Genomic DNA, 12,245 nt, shown 5'->3' with positions numbered 1-12,245 from the left:
TGACCCTTTGGTCAGCAGGAGGTAACACACACACACACACACACACACACACACACATAACACACACACACACACTTACATACAGTGCCTTGTCTATGTAACCAAAGGGGGGTTGCAAGGGGAGGTGCTTTGTAAACTATTGTTTGAAGATTGTCAATAAAAGGCAGCGAGAGGAGGCCACCATTGGGGTCATTGTCGTGCTGGACACAGACGAGGCCTCCCTTGCGCAAGTAATGGATCGATCGACTGTCTTGTTTTCTTCATGATGAATACAGTGGGGCAAAAAAGTATTTAGTCAGCCACCGATTGTGCAAGTTCCCCCGCTTAAAATGATGACAGAGGTCAGTAATTTGCACCAGAGGTACACTTCAACTGTGAGAGACAGAATGTGAAAAAAAAAATCCATGAATCCACATGGTAGGATTTGTAAAGAATTTATTCGTAAATCAGGGTGGAAAATAAGTATTTGGTCACCTCAAACAAGGAAAATCTCTGGCTCTCACAGACCTGTAACGTCTTCTGTAAGACAAAAAAAGATAAAATAATTATTGTGGGTGATTTTAACATCCATGTAGATGCTAAAAATGACAGCCTCAACATGGCATTTAATCTGTTATTAGACTCAATTGGTTTCTCTCAAAATGTAAAAGAACCCACCCACCACTTTAATCACACTCTAGATCTTGTTTTAACATATGGCATAGAAACGGAACATTTAACAGTGTTTCCTGAAAACCCTCTGCTGTCTGATCATTTCCTGATAACATTTACTTTTACAATAATTGATTACACAGCGGTGAAGAGTAGACTTTATCAAAGTAGATGTCTTTCTGAAAGCACTGTAACTAAGTTTAAGAATATAATCCACCCACTGTTATCATCTTCAATGCCCTGTACCAACACAGAGCAGAGTAGCTATCTGAACGCTACCCCAACAGAGGTCGATTATCTTGTTAATAATTTCACCTCCTCACTACGTACGACTCTGGATACTGTAGCTCCTGTGAAAACTAAGGCCTCAAATCAGAAGTACCTGACTCCGTGGTATAATTCTGAAACACGTACCCTAAAGCAGATGACTCGTAATCTGGAGAGGAAATGGCGTGTCACAAATCTAGAGGATCATCATTTAGCCTGGAGAAATAGTTTGCTGCCTTATAAGAAAGCCCTCCGCAAAGCCAGAACATCTTACTATTCATCACTGATTGAAGAAAATAAGAACAACCCTAGGTTTCTCTTCAGCACTGTAGCCAGGCTGACAAAAAGTCAGAGCTCTTTTGAGCCAACCATCCCTTTAACGTTAACTAGTAATGACTTCATGAACTTCTTCACAAATAAAATTTTTATCATTAGAGAAAAAATTACCAATAATCATCCCACAGATGTAATATTATCTACAGCTACTCTTAGTACCATTGATATTAAGTTAGACTCTTTTTCTCCAATTGATCTTTCTGAGTTAACTTCAATAATTACTTCCTCCAAACCATCAACGTGTCTTTTAGACCCCATTCCTACAAAACTGCTCAAAGAAGTCCTGCCATTAATTAATTCTTCGATCTTAAATATGATCAACCTATCTCTAATAATCGGCTATGTACCACAGGCCTTCAAGCTGGCTGTAGTTAAACCTTTACTCAAAAAGCCATCTCTAGACCCAGCAGTCTTAGCTAATTATAGGCCAATCTCCAACCTTCCTTTCATATCAAAAATCCTTGAAAGAGTAGTTGTCAAACAGCTAACAGATCATCTGCAGAGGAATGGTTTATTTGAAGAGTTTCAGTCAGGTTTCAGAGCTCAGCACAGCACAGAAACAGCTTTAGTGAAGGTTACAAATGATCTTCTTATGGCCTCTGACAGTGGACTCATCTCTGTGCTTGTCCTGCTAGACCTCAGTGCAGCGTTCGATACTGTTGATCATAATATCCTATTAGAGCGATTAGAACATGCTGTAGGTATTACAGGTACTGCACTGCAGTGGTTTGTATCATATCTATCTAATAGACTCCAATTCGTGCATGTAAATGGAGAGTCCTCTTCACACACTGAGGTTAATTATGGAGTTCCACAGGGTTCAGTGCTAGGACCAATTCTGTTTACATTATACATGCTTCCCTTAGGCAGCATCATTAGAAGACATAGCATACATTTTCACTGCTATGCAGATGACACCCAGCTCTATCTGTCCATGAAGCCAGATAACACACACCAATTAGTTAAACTGCAGGAATGTCTTAAAGACATAAAGACCTGGATGGCCGCTAACTTTCTGCTTCTTAATTCAGATAAAACTGAGGTTATTGTACTCGGCCCTGAAAATCTTAGAAATATGGTGTCTAATCAGATTCTTACTCTGGATGGCATTACCTTGGCCTCCAGTAACGCTGTGAGGAACCTTGGAGTCATTTTTGACCAGGACATGTCCTTCAACGCACATATTAAACAAATATGTAAGACTGCTTTCTTCCATTTGCGCAACATCTCTAAAATTAGAAATATCCTGTCTCAGAGTGACGCTGAAAAACTAGTTCATGCATTTATTACTTCCAGGCTGGACTACTGTAATTCATTATTATCAGGATGTCCAAAAAACTCACTGAAAAGCCTTCAGCTAATCCAAAATGCTGCAGCAAGAGTCCTGACAGGGACTAGAAAGAGAGAGCATATTTCTCCTGTTTTGGCTTCCCTTCATTGGCTTCCTGTTAAATCCAGAATTGAATTCAAAATCCTGCTCCTCACATACAAGGTCTTAAATAATCAGGCCCCATCTTATCTTAATGACCTTGTAGTACCATATCACCCTATTAGAGCGCTCCGCTCTCGCTCTGCAGGCCTACTTGTTGTTCCTAGAGTATTTAAAAGTAGAATGGGAGGGAGAGCCTTCAGTTTTCAGGCCCCTCTTCTGTGGAACCAGCTTCCAGTTTGGATTCGGGAGACAGACACTATCTCTACTTTTAAGATTAGGCTTAAAACTTTCCTTTTTTCTAAAGCATATAGTTAGGGCTGGACCAGGTGACCCTGAATCCTCCCTTTGTTATGCTGCAATAGATGTAGGCTGCCGGGGGATTCCCATGATGCATTGAGTTTTTCCTTTCCAGTCACCTTTCTCACTCACTATGTGTTAATAGACCTCTCTGCATTGAATCATATCTGTTATTAACCTCTGTCTCTCTTCCACAGCATGTCTTTATCCTGTCTTCCTTCTCTCACCCCAACCGGTCGCAGCAGATGGCCGCCCCTCCCTGAGCCTGGTTCTGCCGGAGGTTTCTTCCTGTTAAAAGGGAGTTTTTCCTTCCCACTGTCGCCAAAGTGCTTGCTCATAGGGGGTCATATGATTGTTGGGTTTTTCTCTGTATCTATGAAGCGCCTTGAGGCGACTTTTGTTGTGATTTGGCGCTATATAAATAAAATTGAATTGAATTGAATTGAATTGAATTAAGACGCTTTTCTGTCCCCCACTCGTTACCTGTATGAATGGCACCTGTTTGAACTCATCATCTGTATAAAAGACACCTGTCCACAGCCTCAAACAGTCAGACTCCAAACTCCGCCATGGGCAAGACCAAAGAGCTTTCGAAGGACAACAGGAAAAGTATTGTAGACCTGCACCAGACTGGGAAGAGTGAATCTACAATAGGCAAGCAGCTTGGTGTGAAAAAATCAACTGTGGGAGCAATCATCAGAAAATGGAAGACATACAAGACCACTGATGATCTCCCACGATCTGGGGCTCCACGCAAGATCTCATCCCGTGGGGTCAAAATGATCATGAGAACGGTGAGCAAAGATCCCAGAACCACACGGGGGGACCTGGTGAATGACCTGCAGAGAGCTGGGACCAAAGTAACAAAGGTCACCATCAGTAAAACACTACAACGGCAGGGAATCAAATCCCGCAGTGCCAGACGTGTTCCGCTGCTGAAGCCAGTGCATGTCCAGGCCCGTCTGAAGTTTGCCAGAGAGCACATGGATGATACAGCAGAGGATTGGGAGAATGTCATGTGGTCAGATGAAACCAAAGTAGAACTTTTTGGTATAAACTCAACTCGTCGTGTTTGGAGGACGAAGAATACTGAGTTGCATCCCAAGAACACCATACCTACTGTGAAGCATGGGGGTGGAAACATCATGCTATGGGGCTGTTTTTCTGCCAAGGGGACAGGACGACTGATCCGTGTTAAGGACAGAATGAATGGGGCCATGTATCGTGAGATTTTGAGCCAAAACCTCCTTCCATCAGTGAGAACTTTGAAGATGAAACGAGGCTGGGTCTTCCAACATGACAATGATCCAAAACACACCGCCCGGGCAACAAAGGAGTGGCTCCGTAAGAAGCATTTGAAAGTCCTGGAGTGGCCTAGCCAGTCTCCAAACCTCAACCCCATAGAAAATCTGTGGCGGGAGTTGAAAGTCCGTGTTGCTCGGCGACAGCCCCAAAACATCACTGCTCTCGAGAAGATCTGCATGGAGGAATGGGCCAAAATACCAGCTACTGTGTGTGCAAACCTGGTAAAGACCTATAGTAAACATTTGACCTCTGTTATTGCCAACAAAGGTTATGTTACAAAGTATTGAGTTGTATTTTTGTTATTGACCAAATACTTATTTTCCACCCTGATTTACGAATAAATTCTTTACAAATCCTACCATGTGGATTCATGGATTTATTTTTCACATTCTGTCTCTCACAGTTGAAGTGTACCTCTGGTGCAAATTACTGACCTCTGTCATCATTTTAGGTGGGGGAACTTGCACAATCGGTGGCTGACTAAATACTTTTTTGCCCCACTGTAAGTCTCTAGAATTAGCGGGGTTTGTGGAAACACAGACCCAACATTTATTTGGTCCTTCGGAGCCGGAGCCTAACACATTGCATCCACCGAGGAGAGGGAGAGGACGCCACCGCAACGTCTGGGATGATTGACGTAAAGCCCTGGTGTTTTTGGCTTGCCACCAGGCCGGGAAGTTTGCTCCTGACCTCCCCTCGGGATGGATGACGATTGACGGGATCCAGAGGCTCTTCCCATGAACGTAAACAAACAGTGAGTACAGAAGGCCTTAGAGAGCGGCTACGGGCTGTGCGTTAAACGTGAGTCCGGGAGCGCGCTAGCCGCATGAGAGAGACGCAGGCTTCTCCGCCATTTGGGGCGTAGAGAGTTCTCCGCCATTTGGGGCGTGGAGATAACCTAGGTTCGGCGTCTCCGCCGTGAAGGAGTCCGGAATCTCCGCCATTTGGGGCGTTAGAGAGTGTCCGAAGGTTGAATTCTCCGCCATATGGGGCGTTTGAGAGTTTTCAACAGAGAGCGCTAGCTGTGCGTGCAGACGCAAGCGATAGGCCTATGTTGTGTGTGTGTGCGGGCCAGACGTGGTCTGCGTGAGTGTGGCTGATTGTTAATGGAGAATAAAATGTGTAAGTCTGCCTTAGAAGGAGATTTAAAATTTATGGAGAAATTTTTACCAGGCAGTACGCAGTATGTAGGTTGTTGGCGTAAGAAATGTGGATTTGAAGGGACATTAGTGGAAGTTCAGTGTAAAATGCTGGTAGAAAGAATAGCTGTAAGTGTAGCTGGTAAAACAGGTAAAGCGAAGCAGAGGAAGGAATTGCAGTTAGCAATTGCTAAGTTGTGGCTGGAGCAGGTTCAGAAGAGGAGAGAAGCAAGAATGTTAGCAGAAAGTAGAGCCAGAGAAGAGCGTGAGAGAGCAGAGGCTGAGTATGGAGAGACATTGGGAGAAGCATTGAGTCCAAGACAGACTGGGCAGGGTAGGAAACAGAAAGTAAAGTTAGTGAACACAAACGTTACAACTACATATCCATCCCTGACACAAAACAAACAAACAAACAAAAAAAACATATGGTGTTTCTGTAACAGAGTGTGAAGATGAAGAAAGTTTTTCTCCTGATCCAGTCCGTGAGTGTGTCTGACGTCATGGTGTGTGTGAAAGGTATCCAGCTGGGGCAGACGTGATTCTGCAGGTCACCTGCCCAGTGGACAAAAAGAAATAAAATAGTTGTGTGGATGAATGATAGTACGAAGAGTGTTTGGTGTTTCTAAGTCTGAAACAGCTGTAATGCTATTTTCTGTTTTGGAGAAAAGTACAGTTAAAGAAAAAAAAAAACAGAGAGAGATGTGTGTTGTTTTAAGCAGTGATGAGAATAATGAAAGTGTGATGAGAGAAGAACACAAAAACATACTGAAAATGCATTAACTATACTAACCCTACATGCATTTACACATAAATGATACTCATGAAGACCAGACAGCATCTTAAGCATGAGATTCTGTTTGTCATCTTGTCCAAGTCACTAGTAAGATGAAAGTGATACATAGACTAGTGGACTGAATATTATAGGAGGACAGATGGTTGCATCATAGATGAGAGGTCTTAAATGAGTGAGCTGAGTGAGCTGATTGTGAGTTTCTGGTGTGTGAAGAAGTTTTACCATGGCACACATTTAGTTACATGAGAACTAAAACTTATTATGTGCTAAGACAACAGGGTTATGCTGTATGTTGTGTGTATGGCTGATTGGATGAATGTTTGAGATTAAACTGGCTGTTTGATTTGTCTTTTGTTATTTAAGTTGAGCCTGCCAATTGGGTTGTGACGATTTATCCCCCTGGCATGAAGAACACGTGTCATGACTTAAACAAGGCCTTTCTTTCCTTTGATTTCCTTTATTTTCTTTCTTTTATTTTGTTACTTTCATGGTGCACTGAAAGTTTTGTTTGATGATCTCTGTTTGAGCACGATCAGAATCGAAGCGTCGTCGAGAAAACTGTTGCAAAGTGAGCTTCTCCAAAATTAAAATGGGCTCAGGAGAAATCCACTTATTTGAGACAAGTTCCTGTCCAAAAGGATTCAGCGAGAAAATCCAGTCTAAATTATTTTTCTTTTTGAAATGACGTTGTTTTGCTGAGCGTGGAAACGGATGCGACGGTAATTTCCACAATTAGCAAAAGAAGGAATCACTGAGTGAATGAGTAAGAGTTTTAAAATAAATGGGAAACTGACTGACTGACAAAAGCTGACAAGACTGACTGACTTAACACCATTGTGTGAAGTCAACCCCCACCTGACAAAGGTGTGGATGTGTCTCTGTGTGTGTCTCTGTTGCAGGAGCAGAAGGAGACCACAGGAGGAAACTTGGGTCACATGACTATGTGAACTCTGAAAATTTAACCTTTTTAGTTTAAATTCTATGTCTGTGAATTTACCATGTGTGTGTCATTCACTACCTTGTGTTGCTCACAGAGATTACTGTGAGAAAGTGTGTACACACCTGCGCAGCGCTAACATTTACATTTCTCTTTACAGCAGATGGTTAATCATGTGATTTGATCATGTGGTTTACAGCAGGACACAACTTAATGATGTTTCTCTACCACAGGATTACTGAGATTTTGTATGAAGAGAACTGTAGTTACAGGCTATATGTTGATGATGAAATTACACTGTGTTTTTGAGAGAATGTTACAGGGAAGAAATGAATGCAGTGTGAGACATACTGTGATGAGACCATTGTTACTTTTTCCACAGCGAGTGTTAACTTTATGACTTTTCACAGCTCCTCTGGAATCTGGATGGCCGACACCTGACAACCGGGATGAACCTTGTGTTTGGCTAATGTTGTTTTTCTTTAAGAGTGCTTGTAAAGGATTCAGCACAGACAGACGAGTGACAATTGAACAGATGTGCAGTGGTTACAGAATAGTTACATCGGGGCCCATTATCTGACCACACTGTTGGGCTCATGGTGAGTAACAAACTTAAGGGACGTCACTGATTACAATGTGGAATGACGGTGAGATGTTAAATAATTTGGAACAAATTATGGGGAAAAGTAGGAGTTTAATGAGTTTAGAATAAACCTGCAATGATACTTGTCTCTGTGATGCTGAATACTTTATTACTCTTATGATCTATAGTTGGTTGCAAATGTGAAGTTGTTTTAATTTTAAGACTTTGTCTTCTAGGATACAGGAGCTGGGAGCTAAACAAGCTGAACATTTCAATGCTGACTAATGTTTTTACACAGGGTTACAGCTTGGAGTGAAGCTGCTCCAAGGGACAAACCTTGGAGATTGTTTTAGGGAGACTGTGCAACACTCTTGTACATGTCTCATTGGGGAGTTGACACATGGCGAAAGCCGTGTGGCGAGAGGAGTGTCATTTTTTAATTTGTAGATATCGTGAGGTGCCATGACGAGAAGGAGTGACTGAGAGGATCGTCCACAAGATGCAAGCTGAGGCCAGGAGAGAGTTTTCAGGAGGATCGGAGATCACCTTCAGCACAGAGAGCTGTGTTACTGGTCTTCCAAAGGATCGTCACGAGGAGACTTTGCACAGCAAATCTTAAATAAGATGAAAGAGTTTCGACGTTGACGTTAAGGAAGACAACTAAGCTGTTTGCGTGTCGAGGAGCCTGTGCCATCACCAGGGAAGTCTCAAATGTCCCAGGAATGGGTGGACCAAAGACCAGCTTTCCAGAGTCATTATTTTGTTTTAGGAGTTTTATTTTTCATTTTGTTAGACATGGCACAGTTGAAAGTAAAAGAAGACCACTCTAATTTGTCATGTGTTGTCATATTTTGATATATTTGATTACTTTTCATTGGTTATATTATATCGGGTAAAAATCACCCGGCATTAGTGATCGTGTTACTATTTATAGCGATAGTGTTCTAGGGTTAAATCTTCAGCAGCGTTGGAAAATGGAACCTGAGGGAGCGTGCCAAGCTCCAGAAAGTGACAGCGCAGAGGAGGTCCAGCGATGGACTTGTGGTTCTGTGAACAGCACAAATGCCAGGTGACTGTAAAATAACTAACAGCACTTTTTCCACAAGTGAAGCCAGTAACTTACTATCCTAAAAGATTAGCTCTAGTTGCTCGTGCTTTACCTCCATGCGTGAGATCAGTATGTGCAGCAGTTTAAGCTGTACAATGTTTCAATAGTTTATTTCACCTTTTGACATTGTTAGTTCCACACGAGGTAGATGTCTACTACTGCAGACTAAACTTACATTTCTGACACCTACAAGACACTTGTCTTTAATGTTACTCTCACAACCACACATATTACCATAAAGTGGTGCACAATTCTGAATCTGTCCAACCCTTTTTGCCAACGGAGGAGGGCACTTCTCATGAGTGTAGAGAGCGCGAGGAGAAGAAGTGTAAGCTGAGGGATGACTTAATAGATGTGCCACTCGTTGAGGGAAAGGTTTGGTTTGCTGATGGTTTGAGTTTTACAACAGCAGAGGGACAGACTAGAACACGTTTTACTGTAGCAGACAGTGAGAGAGAGTTATCTATGTAGGACAACTAGCATGTTTCATATTTGCTTGAGCAGCAGAGATGCTAGCTTTAACGGAAGTGTGTAAAGCTGTAGAGAGACAATATACACTGATAGGCAGTATACATTTGCTACTGTACATTTCTTTGTAGTGCAGTGAGTGAGACGAGGTGTGACAACCTCTACAGGGAAACCTGCAGAACACACCAAACTCTTGCAAAATCTGCTGGAGGCAGTGTTATTAACCAGTAGAATTGCCGTTTGTAAATGTGCAGCACACATGTGAGGGAAAGATCCAGTTGCATTAGGGAAAGTTTTTGCAGATAAGATCACAAAAGAAGCAGCTGTAGTTAAACATGGTGTTAACCTTTTATCAGTACAGCATCAGCAGACATGCAGGCCCACTCACCTACAGCAGGAAAACAGTTGTGACTTACAGAGGGAGCAAGCTTGCAGGATGATTTTTTATCTGTGTGATAAACCAGTACTGCCTGATAATTTGTATAAGACTGCTGCTATTTTGAGCCATTGGCTTTGCCATGTCTCAAACAGGAGGGAAATGAGCAGTCGTTATACTCATTCTAGGATTATTAAATACTTTTAAAAAAAAAAAAAACTTTTGCAGGCAGAGAGAACTAATGGAATAGTAAAGTTAAGATTTAGGAAGACAGGCAGGACATGGTTAGACTGTATAGAATAAGTACATGAGGATTACTCCAACAGAGAATGGTCTGACTCTTTGAGATTACACATGTTAGAGCATTTAGAGTTCCAGTCTTCTGTAGTGATGATAGAAAAGCAGAAGAGAGAGCGTATTAGCAGATTAGATGCTTGAAAATGTTTAAAAGTAAAGTAGTCATGAGAACAAATGATCTGCCAGATGATTCTGTTTCTCCGCAGGAGCAGAGTCTGAAGTCTGGAGATTGGATGTTGATAAGGCCATGGAGAGGAAGTGCTGGTCCAGTCCATGGTGGGAAGGTCCATATCGGATGCTGCTGACGACGACCACAGCAGTGAAGATTGCTGGAAGGAACACTTGGATATATCAAGCGCACTGCAAGAAGGTGACACACATCCAGGCCAGCTCGGAGTAAGTGGCAGGAAGACCGGGAACAAAGGGGGGGGGGAAAGCCTCCAGGGCCCCTCGTCTCAATCCGGTGAAGAAACCAACTGAGCCACAGGTACTCATCAGAATGGCTGGGAATGTGCTGTGCATCTTCTTGTGCCTGTGGACCCTGAGTGGGATGACAGGGAGCGCACTGGAACAGAGCAAACCACACCCAGTACCAGCATGGGTTTTCAACAACTACTGGTGGCAGTTTAAGAACACAACCGCTCACATAAAGAATGAGACCAATGGTTATGCTTGTGATGCCACTGGCTACACATTCTTCTGGACTGTGGCCCTATAGCATCACTGAGAGCGAGGCAGTTTGTCTGGTTGCTTTAGCAACACATCCGGGAACACTGCCAACTTTTCAACTGCTCTGAACCTGAATGGAAGGTTGATTCACCAGTAGCTGGGAAGGTGAACTGCTCTGGTGAGACAGACCTGCTCGTCTGTGTAGCCCAGTGGCAAACAGATGGAATTAGAGACTGTTTATTGTAATTATTATTAAAGGTGTTTTATTTTGTTCAGTTAAAAGCACTCATGATTGGAGAGAGACTCTAAAGAAAAAATCCAAATTATTTTGTATGGAATTGCATTATTTGTGTTATTTATTTATTTATTTTGTTTCTCAAAGGTTATTTTTTGACCTGGATACAAATGCAGTCCAACCAATGGGATTGTTTGTCCCGCCTTGTTTTTCATGTTTGGTTGCGCTGCTAAGGCTGCTTAGACCACACGCGCCATAGCAGTACCTGTGGGGAAAACGTGGTAGCTGTTGAAACAGCGAAGCTGTTGGTGTCTGCTTGATTAGCCGCCAGATTTGGATAGCCGAAGCTAGTTTTATGAATACGAAGTGCTTTGCACTGGTGAGTAACGAAACTGTTATAGCCGCTGATCGGCATCCTGAAATGTTAATGTTGTTCGCTTCAAAAAACAAACGCTAATGGTGACGGTACTATGCAAGTAGCTAGCGAGTGTGCTAAACGCTCACTCCCGTTGTTAAGCGTTAGTTGAGAACTTATTAGCTGTTGTTAGGTTAAGGAAAAAACAGTATGTCTATCTGTTGTATTGAAATGTTTTATTGTGTTACTTTTATTCATCACTGTTGTTACTTGACCGTGAGCAGAGTATATTGAGTTTGCTGCTTTTAATGAGCAGTGTGAATTGCTTTAATGATTGGTGATAGCTACATTGCCATGTAATGAAAACGTTTAGAATTTGATTAGTTGTACAACATTAGAAATTGAAACACATTTTGTTCATGATTTATACTTTAAACAGAAGTGTTAGTTAAGTGTGAACCGTGTTCATTTGAAGTAATTCTGACCTCACTCTTAGGTCAGGTTTTTTGAGTTGGAGAAAGGAGCCGAGACTCCTCGGAGAACATTGGATTACAGACTTTGTGGAAATCCGCAGAAGAGGAATAATTTTCCATTGCAATGGATGGCGAGCCACAGCCCATTTGGAATTGAATCTTGAAGTCTGGTTGCCTGAACTGTGGTAGGACAAAACAGTGCGAACCATACATCGATCGTGGACTGAACTCACACCAATAACTCACCAGATCACCAAACAGGCCTGATCTGGATCCTATTGACACTTTAAAAGACCCGGGTCTAACATTCTTTTCTTTTTTATTTTGGGTATCTGTGCGCGCACACACAATTTTGGTTGTTATTGTAAAGGCAATACAGTGCACAAATTTCAAATACAGTTGAACTATTGCTTCATCATTTGCAGTTGTGTTTTCATTGTGGTTACCCATCCTCTGGGCTCCTGTCGTTCCTGAAATCTTCTGATTTGCCCATTGTTTATATATTTTGTTACATACTGGTTACA

At 42.3% G+C, this 12,245-nt stretch overlaps 1 protein-coding gene across 1 annotated transcript in view; it reads right to left on the bottom strand.

The window, feature by feature from the left end:
- Nucleotides 1-5,124: 5,124 nt before the first annotated feature.
- Nucleotides 5,125-12,245, bottom strand: part of LOC112432616 (protein NLRC3) — a 32,297-nt gene continuing 25,176 nt past the window's right edge. The window contains exon 9 of the mRNA XM_024801126.2: nucleotides 5,125-5,979. Coding sequence (XP_024656894.2) covers nucleotides 5,976-5,979 — 4 coding nt within the window. The 3' untranslated portion in view covers nucleotides 5,125-5,975. The remainder of the gene's footprint in view (nucleotides 5,980-12,245) is intronic.

This window comes from Maylandia zebra, linkage group LG3 (genome assembly GCF_041146795.1).
Source record: "Maylandia zebra isolate NMK-2024a linkage group LG3, Mzebra_GT3a, whole genome shotgun sequence".
Lineage (NCBI taxonomy): Eukaryota > Metazoa > Chordata > Actinopteri > Cichliformes > Cichlidae > Maylandia > Maylandia zebra.
Note: the sequence above shows the minus strand (reverse complement) of the source record. Positions and strands in the feature narration are given on the sequence as shown.